Source organism: Xiphophorus couchianus, chromosome 12, assembly GCF_001444195.1.
Source record: "Xiphophorus couchianus chromosome 12, X_couchianus-1.0, whole genome shotgun sequence".
Classification (NCBI taxonomy): domain Eukaryota; kingdom Metazoa; phylum Chordata; class Actinopteri; order Cyprinodontiformes; family Poeciliidae; genus Xiphophorus; species Xiphophorus couchianus.
In genome coordinates, this window is record NC_040239.1 from 29,524,165 (window position 1) to 29,544,650 (window position 20,486).

Sequence of the window (20,486 nt, forward strand, 5' to 3'; positions counted from 1 at the left end):
CACGGAGAGCGGACGAGTCAGGGCTACCTGTTCCCTCTCCTGCTCCTGCTCCTCCTGCTCCATGCTCTGCTCTATCTCACACAGCAGGTTGGACGGGTGGGGGCTGAAGGTTTGCAGACTGTGCTCCTCCGTCAGCTCGGCCAACTTAGCCGTCAGTTGTCTGTGGGACACCTGGGCCTCCTGAAGCTCCAGCTGGCTTTGTCGCAACTAGGCATAACAGAGCAGTTAAAGTCTTTGTTGCTATCATCCATCTGAACAAAAAATGTCAGTGACGTGCAAAAAAAAAAAAAAAAAAATTTGATTTACACAACCGTGTCTATGATGTAAACGTTTCCCAAACTTTACAAGTCTTAATGGTGTCCTTCTGCCCGAGTCTATATTACTGTGAGTAGAGATCAGGTGAAGTGAAATGGAAAGATTTGGAAAGCAAATAAAAGTTGATAAAAATAATGACAAAAACTCTGATCTGTTCTGCTGCAAAATAGTCTGGTAGCTTCATTTCAGTTAGCTTGTTGTTAGCTTGAGGATAGTAATTCTGTGTGAATTAGGAGAGCAGAAAGGTGCTATTGGCATAACTATGGTTACCGCCAATGTAGGCCTAGGTCAGGGGTCTCAAACTCCAGTCCTGGAGGCCCACTGTCCTGCAACATTTAGATGAGCCTCTGCTGCACCACACCTGAATAGAATAATTAGTTCATTAAGGCTCTGGAGAACTGATCTACACAAGGAGGAGGTCATTAAGCCATTTCATTCCAGCGTTTTGTACCTGTGGCACATCTAAAAACCGAAGGACAGCGGCCCTTGAGGACTGGAGTTTGACACCTGTGGGCTGTCAAACTCAAACAAATATGGCTGAAAAACATATTACAAGACAAGCTTTTCATATCAGTTGATTGATAATTATAGATTTTTTAGTTTTGTTTTAAATTTCTGTGGTGATGTAACCTTCCCTGTTTCATCCACAATTTCCTCTCCAAGTCTTGTACTCATTTTCTCCCTTTACTCCACGCCTTGTATTAAAACAGGCAGCACAGAGGTCCTTTCCCTCCACGAAGTTATTTTCTTATTTTACACAGCTTGTTTTAACATCTGGGAAAGGAACTTCCCAGATAACAGTGAGCGTTTCCACCGGTCTGTGTCACACCAGTCACCCTGAGACCTTTGCTGCGTGGCAATGCCTTAAGTCGGAAAGGGCTCAGTGATGAAATCAATAAAGAATGAGATCAACAAGGCAAAAATGTTAAATTGTGGATTCAAAAAACTCAGTCACACTGAAACCTGACTGCCTCTTTGCAAGAACTTGATCTATTTCCCAGTAAAAAGTACTGAAACGGTTACTATCGAACTTCACTACACCAAAAACACACAAAAACAGCTAGCACTGTTCTGCTCCTGTCTTGTTGTTTTCTGCTCCAACAAGACAGGAGCAGAAAAGTTTGTGGAAAAGCAAACAAAATCTTGTCGCATTCAAAATGTTTGGTCCCAACTATTGAATTAAACTAAATAGCTATAAAGCCCCTTTGGCCTGGATTCACCTGAAGGTCCTTTTCGTGGCGCTGCTTCTCGAGCACCAGCATCCGCTCCCGGAGGTCGTCCACGGTGTTCTGCAGCAGCTCGTTCTCCTCGATCATGGCGGTCACCCGGCGCTCCAGCTCCATCTTCCTCTCCGACAGCATCTTAATCTAACATGTCACACGGAGGTGGTTAGGCGCTACCCAGCGGAATACCGTGAGCTGAGTGGAGAAACTTGGTTGCTCGCAGAAAATCAAGTCATGGAGCTGATTAAAGGCTACATTTGGTTGTTTTTATTTGTTTTGTTTTTTTTCTACCTCTGGAGCAAGCTGGGCTCTTGCACAAGATTAAAAAGTACTCCCACTGGTCTGAAGAATGTGTGTTGCCTAGCACGAGCGTGGGTGTCGGTTGCCACCCTCGTCCTCAGGAATGCTCTGGTATCCTTAATCATCTACACAAAGCTTGGTATGAGCCTGTTCATTACCCTGCCAGTTCAACGGCCTTCAACCGAAGCCTTGCACAATAACAACTGTTTTCCCCCCTGAATCTGCCCGGACAGCTCCCCCTACCCTCCATTAAACAAAAATCACATCTTGTTCCTTTTTATCCCCTGACCTACATCTGGTAATCTACTTCACAAGGCGGCCGCTCGAAGGCGGATCTGTTGTGCTTCTCTGCCGTTAGAAGTTCTACGCTGTCACATCCTGGGTTTTTACCTTTTTTCAAAAATATGTGTTTGCATGAGAAACAGACTGGAAAGCCGTTAGTCATCGGCACATGTCACACGAAGGCAACTCGCAGGGAAAGTGGGAGCACCCAGACATTGCAGCATCTCGGCTAAATATAGAGCAGCAGCTTCTTTGCCCAATTATAGCGCAGGCTCTGCAGTCTGGGTGTTTTCTCGCTGCAACAGAAAAGCTGAACTCGCAGAGGTCCTCATCAACACATATCATGACCACACCTCCTGCTTCTTTTGACACACTTGCCATGATTGATGCCAAAAAAAAAAAAAAAAAAAAGACACCAGCGAATGGAACTGAGTATGTTATCGTGACATCCGACCATCTACCTGACAAAAACATGAAGGATGTTCCCTGAAAACAGGATACTTGTTAGAGGCAACGCTGTAAAGAGGGACACAGACGTCACATGCAGCATGCAGTCTGACGGAACCACTCACTTCTAGCCCTTGCTGCTCCAGCCGAGACAAAAGGAGAGGGACGTAGCGACGGAGAGAGACAGAAATGTTGAGATAAAAGAAGAAGAGATTACACTTCAGTAATAATCCCATCCTTGTCATCCGTCCTCTGAGAGTTAAATTGTGACTGGAAACTTTAAAGCAAACCTCAGCTACAGTCCAAACTTTTTTTTTTGTTGCTCTTTTTCGTTCCTTTAGCAGACAGTATGCTAGAAATAATGACTTATTTGAATCATGTTTTACAAGGAGTTTAAATCAGCACCGCTCATCAGAAATGCAGAATCTCAAGGTTTTGCAGCCTAAACTCTTGAGTTTTCCCATCAGTAACGGCAGGAAACTTAATCGCCAACTGGCCACTAGTAAAGCAACACTTTTCATGTGGAAGCTGGTACTGAGTGAAGAAGACTGTTAGCTGTATCATTGGGGTGTTTAAAATGAAGTCAGACGAAGGCCAAGATGATGTATCCGACAGAATCACGTCTGCTTTTGATTCAGGCCGTCACGACTGGGAGTCAGACACTTGCTGCTGGCTTTTTTCATCCATTAATCCATCAATCTATCCACCCTCCGCCTCGCCTGGGGTCGGCTTCATTCCAATGTTAAGTTACACACTGCTGTTATTAGAAACAGAAATGTGAACGTGAACAAGTTAATCCCAGCATGTCATAAATCGCAGGATTCTGGACAGTTGTCAGATTCGTCTCTTTCAGAGGAATCAATGTTTTATTTCACCACAAATAAGGCAGTTACAATTTTAATGGAGAAAGTGCAAAAAAATATTCTGTTTTTTACTATTATTGTTACTATTATTATTGAAGAGAAATCAGTATCAGCTAAAAATCCGTGACCAAAAATCATCCAGAAAATCTCCACCATCTCTGCTTTTATGCACAAGAACTTCTTCAAGCATCACATGCTCCAAGTTTCCAATCATAACATTTGCGAGTGAAACGTGTGGGTGAAAGCTGCAGAGTGCGGCTGACCTCGGCCTGCAGCGTCTCCAGGCGTGTCATGTGCTGCCTTGTAGACACACTCTTCTCCCTGAAGTCGTCCCGTAATGAATGGACCTGAGTGGACAGCTGCCTCTCCACGTCTGCAGCCTGCATGAGGACAGAAAGACGAGATATGGCAGACACTCAGTTCACTGCTAAATAACACATTTAAGTTATGTAGATTTGTTCCGGTGATCGTCACAGTTTGTCCCAGAAAGTGGTGCATTTGATAGCTGGACCACCTGACGGCATCGTGGGTCACGGTCTTTATTGAAGCGTCTAACAGAAAAGCAATCGCTGCTAAATCCCTGCGTCATCACAGCTCACTGGCCAGGTGGGATCGGGGCCACATAGGCATGAAGGAAGAGACTGCTGGCGTTGTCATAACTGCCATGGCAACTGTATTTTCCTAAATAGACGAAAAATTTAAAGGGGAAGCATTATGTATTTCACAGGCACATAGTAGCATTTTTTTTAGCACAATCTAGTAACCATGATACCTTCAGTAAGTGGTTATGAACATACTTTGTATATCAAATATGACTTAAAGAAAATTTTACTTTCTAATTTAACACCTTGAAATTGGGCATCTGTCTCATTAAAAAAGCTCATTCTTTCCGACTATCCGCCTTCAGGAAGTCATCACAACATGGCTCCTCTATTAACCCTGTAAGAATGTTTTTACCAGCGTTTCACTGAGAAGTAGCTCCTATAATGAGCTTAGCCAATGCGCAGTTCCACAGTGATGGATTGCTAATTGCTGCTGGCTAGTCTGAAGGAGCTGAGTGGGTAAGGGTGCTCTGAAGGTCAGAAAGCTTGGAAACTATAGGAGCTTCCCTTTGGAGTTTAGACTTTATGCACACTGCACTGAAAAAAGGTATTTAGGAAACTTACATTTCTGAATTTTAACAAGAGGCGATTGCGCACTAAAACAAATCAAATGGAACATTTCAATCATAATAGAAACCTATTCAAACCAGTTAAATTTCTGAACGTGCAGAATATGTCTGGGTCATTGTTTACTAATGCAGGCTAAATTCTTCTCCCTCTTGTGAAGTCATCGATCCATAAACACACAAAGCAGAATTAGCCTTTTTTTTTATCGTGCGCTTTTTAAAGGTTTCCATTTTTGCAAATTCCTGCAGCACAAATCCATACTTCACCACCCAGCTTTGTTTTTATTGTTCGTGTACATTGTTAGCACTGACGAATACTAGCATCTTTAAATTAAAACGGGGTAGTTCACTGTGTTGTGTAAATAAATCCTAAATTATTCAAGAAATCTGGAGTAGGTTTAGAGTGTAAAGGGCAGGACCAAAAGGTCAAGCTGTGATCGTTGATCCCTTAGAAGTCACTGCAGAAAGAAGGTCAGTCTGCCGTCACCACATGGACGCATATAAACCAATAAAAGAAGGAACAAAGGAGAACATTTTCTGCTTTTATGCCCGCTTTTTCCTCGACTTACAAGATTAGTAAATTTATTTTGATTAATGGTTTATAGTTTTTGTTATTTGAGTTATGATTCTATTTTCCAACCTGAGTTTGTATTTCATTGCTCTTTTTGATGAGCTTCATTCCTGATATCTTTCCCTCATGTTTACTACAGCGTCAGTCAATTCACTGGATGTGTGGTTCAGTAACTAATTGCACCAATCAAATACATTGGCTCATTACTTTCTCTAATTTTTGCCTGTTTGTCTTAATAAATAGTGCGCGCGAGTGTTTCACATGACAGGCTCTGCTTATGCTGAATCTATCTGGCAGAAGAGCACAGTGTGCCGTTTTATGGCACAATCAAGTAACTTTCACTTTCAGTTGCTATTAAAAACTCCTACAAAAATCAAATATGACTGAAAACAAATTTGACTTTATAATTTAATGTCTTGAAATTGGGCCTCTGTCTCTTTAAAAACTCCTGCTCTTTCAGAAACTTCACCTTGAGGACGTCGTCACAACATGGCTCCTTTAAAGTAGCTCCTATAATGAGCTCAGCAGTTCTACAGTGGCGGATTCCTAATTGCTCTGGCTAGTCTGAAGGAGCTGAGGGGGCAAGGTTGCTCTGTGAGGTGGAAAGCTTGGAAACTGCAGGAGCTTTATCGTTGAAGGTCCAACCAGCTGAATGGTTGCCATGGAGATTAAAGGATTTCTCAGACATGTATGAAAGAATTAAGTCAACATATTCTTCTTGATGAGGGAAAAGCATTATAACATGATGCAAAGCAAAATAAAAGTCAATTTTACAATAAAAAGAAAAAGGTTTGGTTCCAGACGACATCAAGTCCAGTCACAAGTCTGTAAAAAAATCGGACTGAGATCCAGATGTGAGAACCCAGTTAGAGACTGGACAGAGTTACAATCTGTGTCTAAATCACTGTCATGAGCTCACGCCTTTAATCCGCTCTGCATTCAGAGGGACAGATGTGCACTTTAAACGATGCCGTGCAGCTGGCAGGGCGCAGTAGCGGCGACCGATCAGGTCACCGTGGTAACGCGGCATCTGATCCACTGGCCCAGTAAACAGACCGATTTAGAGATCACACTGGAAGACTACGAGGTTGACCTCGGACTCGCGCGCGTGCAGTCACCAAATCTGCGGCTAAATTCCTCAGATTCCAGATAATCAGTGAAAGAGGCCAAACAAGAATGAAAAAAACATTTGGGGAAGGAAGGAATCCAAAACTCTCCCGTCTCTGACGTCATCAGAGTGTCGGTTCCCCTCCGAGGCCGCCAGACCCGACTCATGCGTCAGGGGGTCCGAGGTGACGCACCCTCGCATCCGAACACTCTGTCTCTCGGTGCCATTCAGGAAAGCGCATTCCCATGGCAACACCAAAATTTGCATGTCACTCTGGTTGTCATAGCAACCAGAGAGAAGTGGTATTGACGAGGCTCAGGTCAGGTTGTTTCTGGCGTTTTCAGGAGTCACAATCAGACGATCCCAATCCGGTTTGGACCTGTCGTTCTAACTGCTGCAGGCGACAACAGGTCGACCCGACAACAGCCGTCCTGAGAGCAACGCTTTGCACCGACGGGATGCAGACGCTCTGCTCTGAAACCTGGACAGATGCCCTCTGACAGCAGGCTGTGGAAGGAGCAGAGAAAAAATCCTGATGGAGTTTAACGTGGAAGGAAACATTGTGTCACTGGGACTCCAACACAAGATGATATAAAGTGAGATTGGGCCACATTCAGGGTCACGTCTGGAGTCGAGGTATTCGCAGTTTTCCTGGATGCACTTGGCGTGGCGCTAGTGACCTTTACTCACATTAATCAGACGCAGAAAATGGGAAAACATGCAGCAAAGGTCTTAAGGAATCCAACCCCAGATGTTCTTGACGAGGGAAAAACATTATAACATGATGTAAAGCAAAATAAAAGTCAATTTTACATAAAAAATTGATTAGTCCAGATGAGGACTAATGGCTTCGATACAAGAGGTGACCGCTCTGATGTCAGGCACTGCAACACTAAATTTCCTTCTTTTTTTTAATCTATTTGGATGATCTCACATTTCTAGAAATGTCCGCATTTCAGTACTTGTTTCACTGCTTATGGCTCTACTTTTAAAGTTGCAGTACGTAACTTTTATAAAATATTTTTTTACATATTTGTTGAAACTGCCAATATGCCATGACAGTTTATGAGACAGATAATCTGTGGGAAACTGTAGTTGCTTTGCTTTGTGCTAGTGCTAAGTATAAAGAACCAGTCAAATTCAGGAGGCGTGTCTTAGTGCTGTCAATCACAGTCTTGTTGGTGCTGCCCATCGTTGTTATTGTACAGCTAGAAGAGCCTGTTGTGTATGCTAATGGCAATTAGCTTGGCCAACGATGACGGTAGATAAAAGGTTTTCCTGTAACGGTGAGTTGTCTCTCTGCCATTAGGACATTTAATAGCGAGTACATGAGATTGATTGACAGCGCTAAGCCCCTCCTCCTCGCTCTTATTGGTTGATTTTGGTCGGGAGCGGTGCGTTTCTTCAGACAATAGCAGCTCAGACAGGAGGTGGAGGAGATTGATCATTTCACATATCTATTTCATAACACACTGTCACAATATGACAGTTTGAACAAATATGTAAAAAGGTTTTTGTTCTATAAAAATTACTTACTGCAGCTTTAAGCCAAGTTTATTTGTGTACCACATTTTAAAAACAAAACAGTTCGAAGTGCTTCACACCATAACACAGTAACCAATTAAAATCAAGCAAATATACATCAAACATATTGATTCATGTTTCTGTAAATATGAATCAAGGGCAGCTCTAAACTGGTGGGATGTTTTTAGTATTTTTCAAGTTTTTGCTTTTAGTCATTTTGTAAAATTTTGGATTGTTTATGTCAAGCAACTCTTATGTCCATTTGATTCCCGGGCTCAGTCGCATGCAGGGTTAAACTCTACTAAGTAAGCAGGAATTGAAATTACTTTTTCACTGTAGCAACGAATAAGCAATGATGAGCCCTTGGAGGCTGCTGTCAGCACTTAACTCAGGCGGTCCAGTAAAACGGAGCAAAGCCATAAAACGTGAGGATGCTGAAGCTGAGGTCGGTGCATGTCCAGCCTCCTCAGAGCCTCTGGGGTGATGTAATTACAGAAAGGCCCCCTTCCTGCTGCTTCACTCTGATCTGATTAGGTTCAATGAGATTGGCTGTCCTGACACAGAGACCAGCACACGTACACACGTACACACACACACACACACACACTCTGAAACATTTAGATGTTAAAAGTAAGGCATCGATTTAATCAAACAGCAAGTACCAATGTGATTTCCTGCCACTTGTTCTGTCCTAGGTTACTGTTATAAATGAGCTCATTAATCGCAATACTTTTTTTTCAAAAAAATACTCTTTTTTTCTTCTTTAGATGAATTCACTTTACCAGCTGTGATATCTAGGCCTGTCACGATGACAAATTTTGCTGAGCGATTAATTGTCTCAAAAATTATTGCGATAAACGATAATATTGTTTGAAGATCCTTTTTAAACTGATGTAATGGTAATGACATAATGCAAGCACATCTTGCCAAAAATAAATACACTTTATTTTCAAAGGAACGCTTAACATTGGATCTGGAACAAAACAACCAAAAACAAAAATAAAATGGACTCTCAGTCTCTGTTAAAAAAAAATGCACTTGAATAAAAGCAAAACACAACATAAAACCAAAGTGGAAATGAAAACTACATTCAACCAAAAGAGTACAGATTATGAAGTCTGTATAATATATTGGCCTTCAATAATAATTAGATTTAGAGAGAGAAACTACCCGATTCAATAATTCACTCCTCTCTTACGCTAAGGAAGTTCAGAGGGAGAGGTCAGTGGAGAGCGCGGAGTTGAGCCTTTTTTCATCCAGTGTCATCAGTACAAAGGGAAAAAAGACAGGAAGAAACGATAAAGCTGATAAATTAAAATAAGGTAGATCATTTTCATTTATCATTCAATTAATTGAACAATTGTATATCGCGTCAGGCCTAGTGATATCATTTATACCTTGTTATAAAAATGCTATATACATAAAAAATAAAAGAAAATTGACTTTGTAACTTAATGCCTTCAAATTGGGTCTCTGTATCTTTAAGAAGCTCCTGCTCTTCCTGAAACTCCGCCTTCAGGAAGTCATCACAACATGGTTCCTCTATTAATTTTTTAGCGTTTTTACCAGCGTTGCACTGAGAATCAGCTCCTATAATGAGCCCAGATGATGCACAGTTCCACCGGCAGTTTCCTAATTGCTGCTGGCTAGTCTGAAGGAACTGAATGGGGGGTCAAACGGGGACATCTGATCTGGGAAGCTTTGGAAACTGCAGCTCTGAATAGGAGCTTCGTCCACCCAGGCCTGCAGCCCTGAATGGTTGCCATGGGCGATTAAAGGATTTCTTCAACATGCATGAAAGAATCAAGGCAACACGCCAGGTATGTTTTTGACGAGGCAGTAACATTATAACATGGTAATTTTCATAATACTGCCTCTTTAAGTTTCCCAATCTGACATTTAGTTGAGAATATAAAGTGCTGCTCGAAGGATTCCACATTATGCAACATTACAACTGCATCTCAGGCATGTGACTTTATGGAATAATCCAACACAGAATACTGAACAACGTGAAAGGAAAATATTACACGGCGTTTCAATTCTTTGTATATGTAGAAATCTGAAAAGCATCATATGAATTTGTATTCAGCTTCTAAATGAAAATTCAGTGCAACTAACCACATTGGGGAAGCGCCCAGCTAGCAAACAGTCCCTCTGGGTGTAATTTATATAAATACGGTTGTTCTAGAAAGGTCTCGGGGGTTTCTTAGAGAACAAACGTCGTCAAGGACCAAAAAGAGGCAGTTGTGAAGCCTAATGCCAGTTTAGGTTAGAACGTAATACTCCAAACTTTGAGCATCTTACAGGGCTCTGTTCAACCCATCAACAAAAAATGATAAAGCAAGTAGAACATTACTCAGAGAAATAGCCAGAGGGCCCATGGGAACATCGTAGAAGATTCACAACTCAGCTGGGAGAATCTGTAAAGGTTATCAGCTCTCCACACTCAGTGGCGAGAGGAAGGTCATAGCTGTAGGAAAGTTATGACTTCCTGTTAGCAGTTAGCTTGAAGAGGACACAAAAAAACGTACGTTTTCTCACAATATTTTGTGGTACTATAGTGATTACAATAATAATAATAGCAATTGTAGCCTCACAGACACAAATACTGCTCTTTCAAAACATACTCCTTTCCGGCACGCATTTTTAGGAAATCAGTCACATTCAGTGTGATTTATATCACTATGCTGCACACAGTAACTGCAGTTAGTCATATTTTGTTGGTATTTATATTCTCCTCGAACAAACAGTGGAGAGAATCCGGCCAATAAGGACAACTTTCTTTTAAACAGCACTGATTGTAATTGATCATGATTTATCTATTATTACTCAATGATAAATGAAAATTCTAATAGGAAATTTATCTGATAAATACTCGCTCATGAAAGACGGTGATCTGGGAAGATGAGTCAACATTTAACTCCTGGTCAAGCAAAACACTGTGGAATCAAACTAACGCTACACATGACCGCACGTTTTTTGATCAAAAGCTCTTGCGTTAGGATGAGGTGGTTTTTCGGCCGCCATCAAAATTGGTGTATTTCGCAAAACTGCAATCTAAACACTTTTCTCCGCATCACACGAGTCACAAGAACCGGATGCAGGAAAGAGGGAGAAGACGACAGGAAGTGGTAGATGGTACGTTTTTAGCGACTTGTGACACAAACAAACTTATTCACATGTGATTTTAAGTGTATTTGTTTTCTAACGGAAACACCGCAATTGTGAAATTGTTTTTTTCGACATGAGCCGAAATATTGCCAAAGTTTGCCGTACATTTGTGATGGAAATGCGGCTACAGAAAGCAGAGGATGGACGACAAAGGAGCCAGTATAACTCGTGTTAAACTGCTGCTTGGTAAGATTAGTCAGATTTTTTTCCTACCTTTTATAATTTCATTTTATCCTTAGTTCCATTTATTTCCACTGAAAACAGATTTGTTTTTCTATCAATGACGAGGGGTTTTTGTTTTGTTTTATTGCAAAAGACATTGATGTAAAACAGAAGCCGTTTGAGGACACTAGGCAGGAAGTTCACATCCTGCTCAGTTCTCTTTAGGATTTTTACTAAGAACACCAATCGGGATTAACAAGGAAACCTAGAGGATCATGTGAAGTGGAACAATCTTATTCTGATCAAAGAGTCAACTATGAGAGAGGAAGGGCAGATGAGAGTAGCAGGAAGTCTCCGGTGGCTTCACATCTCCTAGGTCGCCTCAGGCTGGTCTAGCACTCCCTGCATTCAGACTGAGTGTGTAACATGTTACTATTACTTAGTCGCGGCCCGCTGCTTAGTAATGAATCTGGACAGAAAGGGAAAAGAGAACAAAAAACAGAAAAAAAAAAAATGAAAGCAGGAGCAGCGGCCCCGACCTTATTTTCTCTACTACCCTGCAGGTTTCCCTTGGCCTCCCCGGCTCACTGAATCATGCCATCCGAATCGATGCATTCAATTAGCCGGCATCAATTTTGAGGACTTGCAGAGACCACAGAAGGTGCCGCCGCAGCCCCACCAATCACAACACTCCCCGGGAAAACCTTTCCACATTCCAAAAAACGGCTTTCAGCTAGATTAAACATTTAATTATGTTAAGTGTTTTTGCTTTTGCAGCGATCCACAGCTGACAAGAAAAAGGAAGAGCAGAGTCTTATGAGGTGACGATGTTATGGCAACCGGTCGGGAGTGGGTGTGTTTGGGGGGGGGGGCGTGGACAGGTGCTGATAAATCGGACACCGGCAGACCAGGGGTTAAGCCTCCTCCTCATGGCGTCTTTGTTTCACACAGAGCTGCAGGTGCCTCACAGCATATTACTGCTTCTCCCAAGAGAACCATACACACACACACACACACACACTTTATATGAGGAATCACAGCTGACAAGGTTATCAAAGCACCTCTGTATTGAGCTCCGGAGGCACTTTTTCCATCGCCGTGGTTCTCGGTGCTAAACTACAAAACAGACGTCTGGGTAGAAATGAATCTGAGCCTTTACTGCTTTTAATGTTTATGCAGTGTCTGAATTTCACAGGCAATCTGAGCAGCATTCCTGCTCCTATGGGACCAAGCAGATCACTGTGATATTAATTACAGCACTGATAGCAATGGCTATAAGTGCTGTAATTATGAGAGGTACATTTCCTTAATTATGAGAGGTAAATGTAGCTAAATGTATGTAGCTATGTTTCAGTTACAAATGTGTTAGGCAAAACTTTGTCTACATTCTGTTAATGTAAAAAAAAAACATGCAATTTTGCAAAAGCGGTGTTTCCATTAAATAAGGAGTGAAATTAAAATCTTTATTCAGGAGTTGGAGCAACAAGCCTCTAATACTTTCACCTGTTGCTAACATGCAAGGGCGCCGCCAGGAAGCTCCATGACAGAAGATTAAATTGGGTCCCTTTAAAAACCTGTCTCTCAATAAACCAACAGAGACAGTGTAACCAACGGTAACTAGTAGTTTCTGATGAGGTTGCTATAAACAAGACCACTTTGACTCATTATACTGAATATTTGCTCTTCAGGATTCAATGAACAGATAAACATCACAGTTCCAAACAAGGCTAATCATGATTGACACATCACATTTCAAGATCTTTATGCTAAGCTAATATGATCTGCGTAATATAATACACTCCAAAAATGATAATTATTACTCTTGTTTGTAAGTTTTTCCTAAATCATGAGCTGCCATCACTTATTCTAAGTTGCTTATCAGTGAAAAATGATGTCTTTGGCCGAACACAAAGCAAAATATTCTCATCACCTTTTATCACGCCCTTTGACACCAGCTGGATGTGTGAGAGATGAATTATTAAGCATCATTGTGCAGCCTGACTGTCTTATAGAGCTCCCTCCACACATATTCTCTGACTCTCTGGTAAATAGCTGATAAATGACCAGGTTATTCCATCAATGGATTTTGTCTTCCCAAATGGAACGGGCATATTCCAAGATGACAATGCCAGGATTCATGGGGCTCACGTTGTGAAAGAGTGGTTCAGGGAGCATGAGACATCTTTTTCACACATGGATTGGCCACCACAGAGTCCAGACCTTAACCCCACTGAGAATCTTTGGGATGTGCTGGAGAAGGCTTTGTGCAGTGGTCAGACTCTCCCATCATCAATACAAGATCTTGGTGAAAGATTAATGCAACACTGGATGGAAATAAATCTTGTGACACTGCAGAAGCTTATTGAAACAATGCCACAGCGAATGCGGCCTGTAATCAAAGCTAAAGGTGGTCCAACAAAATATTAGAGAGTGTGACCATTTTTTGGTGGCGACATTTGTTTTGGCCAGGCAGTGTATTAGCAAGTGGCCATCCTGACTGAAGGAAGTGTTTCGGCTGAGCAGAGTGAGAAGTTCCTCTGAGCTTCTTAGAGCTGCTTAAATAAGAGCAGCTACAAACGTTAGCACTCTCAGGTCCATCAATCTTTCCCTCGCAGTCGGCCTCAGCTTACCCTGCAGTCTGTGAACATTCTCCAGCAACGATAAAGCTTCGACGTCTGGCCCAAAACAGCTCAAGCTTTGTTCCCATTAATTTCTCCATTCATCTGTCTCCGAATCTCTTCATTCCATCCCAGCCAGTGACAAATAACTGCACTCAAATCACCTGTCAATAAGCAGAGGGCTATTGCATAAGCGCACAGTTCAATCGGCATAAATTATTCAGTGTGAGACCTGGAAGCCCCGCTTTTATATTTAGGACCTGGCATAATTCAGATTAAGTGAGAGAGATCAGCAGAACAGGGGTAGGTCCACCATGAGGGGGAGGAGGAGACTGAAAACTCATTTGGCTGAGCAGTCTGTGCTATTCTAGCCAAGCAGACAGAAACTCAACAGATTGGCCCCAAGGAAACACACATACACATGCAGACATACACACACATAGTAAGTATATCTACCTTCAAAAAGACTTTACATTAATTTCATTCATTTCTATAGCCTAACACTAACCCATACCCTAAATCTACCCATTACCAGTACATGCCTAACCCTAAACCCAACTTAAACTCAATTCATACCTTATTCTTAAACCTAACCCCTACCGCTTAAAACAGCACCTCTTCTTACGAGGCCCTGATGTTAGGCCCCATAAGAAACAATGTAGTGTTTAGATGGTCCGTACACTGTATCAAATACAAGGCCACACACACACGCACGCACGCACGCACACACGCACGCACGCACAACACACACTCACATTTGTATTTCTACCCATATTAAGACTTTGGATTGACGCCCAATCATTTTAGTAACTGCATTAATGCTTAACCTAGACACTTTCCCTAACCACCTAGAGCATAAACCCAACCCTAAACTCGATTCACTCCTTAACCCCTAAACCTAACCACAAACCCACACATTCTTTGTTCATTGTGTGAACCAGCAAGATGTCCACATAATGCCAAATTGTATTCTGTATGTTTTCAGAATACATACAAACATCCACACACACCATAGTGCTTCCCTAGAAGTGTGCCGTGACTGGATGGAAGGCCATGTGACCCACAACACAAAGCCCTAGCTAATTAAATCTTCCTTGCAGATTTGCCCAGGTGGCCTAAAGCTGTGACCTCTGAAGCATGAAGATGGACCCCCCCCCCCACACACACACACACACACACACCCCGACTCACTCCTCCTCACCCTACTGAGTTGCTCCAGCAGCCTATGGTTCTGTTCAGATAGTTCGCTGATGGCCTTGGTCTTGTCCCTGTCCGCCTCCCTGAGCTGGACCTGGTGGCGCTCCAGCTCGCCCTGCAGGTGCTGGACGTCCGTCTCCAGCTCGGCCACGCGGCCCTCCCACTCACCCTCTCGACTTTCAAAGCGCCGCCGCAACTCGTGCTTCTCCTGCTCCAGGTGCTGGGTGTAGAGGAGGGGGACAGGAGTGTGACAGAGGTTATGTTCTGCATGTCATGCAAGCATACATCTAAAGTAAATAAGAATGGTAAATGGACTGAACTTGTATAGCCCCTTCCCAGTCATTTTGACCACTCAAAGCGCTTTACGCTACAGCCATATTCATCCACTGAAAATGGCTCAGTAAAGCTTTCGCATTGATACACCGATATGCAGATCAGTACTTTGGGTTAGATGCCTTGCCCAGGGGCGTATCAACATACAACGATGGAAGCTGGAATTGAACCCATAACCTTCCATCTACAAAAACAACTCCTCAACCCACAGAGCCACAGTTACCCCAGAATGGGACTACGGCTTCACTCACACTATTATGTTTCATAAACAGTTCAGTTTTCTTTCCTAGATAGACTTATTATTACAACAAAGTGGTAGAGAAGTTCAGGAAACTCAGGTTAAACTCAGATGTTTGAGAGTGATAGTGTTGATTTACCCACGGGATAGATTACCTTTAGTGTAGAACTGAGAAAGTACTAAAAAATTAACATGAAAATATCAAACGAGGAAAATTGGTGAGAAACAAGGAAGTGAACAGTAAAAACAACAGCTTCAACCGATGTGGGGCTTTTATGGCAGCTTTTTCCCCTCTGAGCTCATGCAGAAGGATGAGAATGGATCAAAAGGCTGAACAGATGCCCGGCAGATACTACAGGCCCAGGACATAAACAGGATTAGTCTCTGTCTGTGGGTGATTTTCTCAGCCTGTCGCTTAGCTCATGTAAAGCATTTTGAAAACAAGATAAACTAAATCCCAGCCCCCACTGTAAAAATCACATCTGAGATAAACATTCGCACATAGTTTTAGTGTGCATTTGTCCCCATCGATTACAACTTGATCCATCTAAAACCAATTCAGTCAAAACATGACTGTCTTTAAATCGGTTTAAGTGACCAAACTTGACAGGAAAACTTTGATATTTCAGACTATCACAACTTCTACAGCGGGGATTCTTGTTTACCTCCAACTTCTCACACAGATCTTTGTGCATCTTCTCGTATTGCTTGGTCAGGTCTTGGTTTCTCTCCAGCAGCGCTTTGCCCAGTTTAGCTGCTAAAACCAAGTCCTTCTCTTTTTGTCGGAAGAGCAACAGCATGTCTGCGCTGTGCCCCACCGCTGGCGCCTCCAGCTCCGCCAGCTCCTCGTCGACTCCCCGCTCCCCGGTGATCATGGCCAGTTCCTCCTCCAAGGCCGTGCCGAGGCCTCCGGAGCCGGCGCGCCGCGGCGGCGGGTGGCCCTGAAAGCCGCCGGGCTCCTGAGCGCCGGGGCTGGCCGGCGGCTCCATGCAGTCGCTGTCCAGCTCTAGTGGTGCTGAAACCACGGCAGATCTCTGCAAATCCAGGCAGAAAGCGGACATCGCCGCCCGGCGGAGAAGTCAACAGATGGGAGCCGACTTCACACTGGACGAGCCCAGCCTGTTCCGATTCGCCCAGGCTGACCGGACCGGCTCGTAATCACCAATTTATTCATTGTTTCCGCTCAGTTCAATGCGGTATTTATTTAAGTTAGGCCGGCTTCCCAGTTTCCCCACGTCCGTCTCTCTTCGTTAACCTACCAAGCAGTGACTCCAGCTCTGATTGACTCCCAGAAAACACCGCCTTCTCTGCGGCTCACTTACTGACACATGACAGCTCTCCTCTGCCCCGGTACGAACCGCCTGCACGGTCCCTGTGCTGTGGTCGCTCGATGAGGGTCCATCTCGTCTCGGGGTCCAGGATCCCCCATGATGCTGAACCTGGTGAAAGCAGGCACCTGCCAGCCAAACACGGTGAGCGCGACCCCGACGCCTCTCAAATCCCTTTCCCAGTCTCGGACGCGCGTCCCCGTCGCCGTCGTGACGGCAAGCAGAAACCTGTTACAAACCGAGCGGCTATTGGCTGAACATGATAGCGCCATATTTTGGTGCTCCTCGCACACCTCTATGACATCCAATAAGCGAGCACGTGAGGAGGTAGAGCGAGGGGCCGTTGTATCGAGTGGTGCACCAAAAACACACACACACCTGCCACGGAAGAAAATCAAAACATTTATTAACCGAGGGGGTTTTATAGCTAAATTAACGGTACCACGGTTTCATCATGCTTCAGTGTCGTCACAATCTTTTTTTTCTGCCAAAAATGACTTTTGAAATTAAATAAATAAATACATGTATTATTATTATTATTATTATTATTATTATTATTATTATTATTAATAATAATAATAATAATAAAATATAAGCAAAAAAACCGTTGTTTTATTTTTGCCATTAGGAAGGTGAGGACATGTAAAGTACAGTAAATTAATTTAGGTGATTACAATGATTATCATTGTGGGCCCACAATCCTTGGGACGAAACTGGTTTATGCAGCTTTTTTTAGCGTTTACAAAAAATGCCCCTCACAATATGGCGCCGACATTGCCATACGATTCATGCGGCGTCCACCCCTCTATACGTCGGAATGCTCCAACACACCTGTTTCAGATGAGCTGACCACCCACACCTGTCATCAGGTTCAGCTGAAACCTGCTAATGACTCATTGACTTCAGGTGTGCAGCAGCTGGGGAACATCTGGAACTGGATTCCCGGATGTAAGTGAAGCTACACACTTGTTTAGCTGTTAAAATTACGCAACAAAACCGCGAGTAAAGGCAGAAATGAGCGTGCTCCATATGAGCTAGCGTTAATTCTATATGACCTTACAAAAGTGTTAGCTTAAGCTGTTTTGACTTGTCATTTTAAAGTCATTTAACTTCTTATGCAACTCATACCAAGCCAAATTAAAATAAAGAACAAACCAAGATGGCAGAAAATTTGTTGTTGAGCAGAAATGACGCCAAATACTAAAACATTATTTGAGTTTTCTTTTGTCACCTTCACTTTACTAAACTTTGACAATGGGTAAAGCAGATTCGATTTCTTCCTACCAGCAACTACTAGCTTGACGTTTTAGTAAAATCAATTCAAATCAAACTCAAAATGTTTTATTGTAAAATTTACAAGCACAAACACATCTGGTAACATCATATAACATCTCTTTGGGTTTTTCTTTAGATTTTTGTTCCCTCTATTTGATGGTTGTTAATCAAATCCTATCACAAGTTAGTAGAGGTGGTCCCAGTGTGTTTGCTGCCCTGGGTGAACAATCCCACTGGCTTAATACCAATGCGTTAGGTGCCATAAAGCACAAAGGTAGACAAACGATAAAAGATTCAATAAAAAAATTATTTCTTTTTTAAATGAGAAAAACATTTCATTGCCTAAAATGCAAAGTCAGCTTTCCCTTAGTGAGCTCTGGATCATTTGTAACAAAGGATGCATCTGCAGCTAAAAACATGTTGTCTACTAATCTGTTGAGTGTTTTTTGGAAAAAAAATTGCTTATTAGAAGATTTTTATTATTATTTTTTACAGAGTTTTAACTGCCTGAAGCCAAAACTACTACGACTAAAGCTACTTCTGGGATTGGACATATATTTACAGACAAAGATTTTTTATCTTAAAGGCAAAGTGTATGCACTTTTTGTACAGTTTTGGTTTAACTACTGCTCTGACTGTGTTGTTCTTTCAGCAAATGGCCAGTTTTTCCCTCTGTATTTTCCAGTTAACGATAAATTGATTTCTAAATAGGTTTGATTATTTCAATAATGGGCTCATCGTGATTAATTCGATTAATCGTTTCAGCCTTGTCAGTACTGTTTGTGTTTTCAGTATGTAGCTAGTGAAAATGTTCTCTACTGTCCAGTATCGTTAATGAGTAATTAAGTCAAATCTAATTCTATACAATCCGATTAATTTCCAATTCAGTTCATAGCAGTTTAACTCAAACCTTATTTATAAAGCACATTTATTTGACCAAAGCGATGCAAAGATAAAATGATGTTGTTGTTTACAACACAATATTATTTGGAAGCTAAGCAGCAAACCGAGGGAACAGAGGATGTGTTGGATCCACCAGAATATCATCCATCCTTTCAGAAATCAGCTCAGCTGGGCTGCTGATGCCTGGTTAGCTCTAATAACCCTAACAGCTTATTTAATAATGCACTGCAATTCTTTATGATCCTCAGCATGCTTATTTCCCAAAGTGCAAATAAGCCGAGGAGATAAAACAGAGCTTTGTGAAATAAAGAATAATCTGGAAACCTTCTGTTTTCTGAGGAAAGAACATCCTCTGTTGCAGCCTCCTGCATTTACTTTCTGCACAATGATTAAATCACAGTTCTTTGTCTATTTCAATGACTAAACCAGTGTTTTTCAACCACTGTGCTGCGGCACACTAGTGTGCCGTCAGTGATCGTCAGGTGTGCCGTGGAAATTTCATCATGGTCTAAAAAAGATTTTTTGAAAACAAATTAATTATCTGCAAATAATATGCTATCTTCGAGTGTGTGTGCTGTAGTAGTGACTAGCGGCATAATCATGTAATTTCCTTACCACTAGATGGCAGTAGGTACATAGCATTGTACGTTAAAACAAGAGAATTAGTGATGCGTGAATGTGACAGGTAGCGGTGAGAGCATTGTATCTGGCAAGACTGTGATGACAGTGATGGAAAGGTTTATGAAAAGAAAAATGACTATATATTTAATATAGGTGGCGATAGAGTATCATTTGTTTACATTTTTGGTTGGTGGTGTGCCTCGTGATTTTTTCAATGAAAACAATGTACCTTGGCTCAAAAAAGGTTGAAAAACACTGGACTAAACCTTTGTGAGTTGTGACCTGCTCTGCCTTTTCATCATCAATTTTGGATGGGGAGACAATTATCCCGTCCATACTGAAGTCTACAAGCATTTCTTTTGTTTTCTTACCGCTGACCTGTAAAATCTTGCCTGTACGTCACTGAATAAAAATGTCGTACCTTCCTTTCAGCAGAGAAGGAAAAAACAGTCAGTGGGTCGCCAAGCAGCATGACTGTGGAGATGGCTCAGAAGAAACTGTAAGCATAAGGTTTTTGTTTGTAAGGGGAATAGTTTTACATTTTATTTTACATTTAATGGCTCTGAACAGGGAGCCATTAAAGAGACACTACAGCTGAAGAAATATCTCTTCCTGTAGCTCTTATCTAAAGTCTTACTGCAAAATGTTTTCGTTTTTTAGCCACTGAGTCTGAGCTGAATGTATTTGTATTTTCTATAACTTTCATGGGTAGGGTGGGTCATAGGTATGATCTTTGGATACATACATTTTTGCTACATATATTTTTTATTGCTGAAAAAAAAATCAGTATGGGAACTCAACAAAAACTCAAGTTTTTGTTGAGTTTTTGGAAAAAGAGG

The 20,486-nt window shown here is 42.1% G+C and overlaps 1 protein-coding gene across 3 annotated transcripts in view; it reads right to left on the bottom strand.

Annotated features, from left to right (window-relative positions):
- Nucleotides 1-17,032, bottom strand: part of bicdl1 (BICD family like cargo adaptor 1) — a 30,916-nt gene extending 13,884 nt beyond the window's left edge. For 2 of the 3 annotated variants that reach the window (XR_003597630.1, XM_028034245.1), the window contains exons 1-6: nt 16,186-17,032; nt 14,954-15,169; nt 3,694-3,810; nt 2,693-2,704; nt 1,536-1,682; nt 28-207 (exon numbers count right to left, since the gene is read on the bottom strand). Coding sequence is in view for 2 of the 3 variants with exons in the window: in XM_028034245.1 (XP_027890046.1) it covers nt 28-207; nt 1,536-1,682; nt 2,693-2,704; nt 3,694-3,810; nt 14,954-15,169; nt 16,186-16,581 (1,068 nt within the window). In the remaining variant the exon portion in view is untranslated. The remainder of the gene's footprint in view (nt 1-27; nt 208-1,535; nt 1,683-2,692; nt 2,705-3,693; nt 3,811-14,953; nt 15,170-16,185) is intronic. The other variant, XM_028034246.1, reaches the window with a different exon arrangement.
- Nucleotides 17,033-20,486: the final 3,454 nt, after the last annotated feature.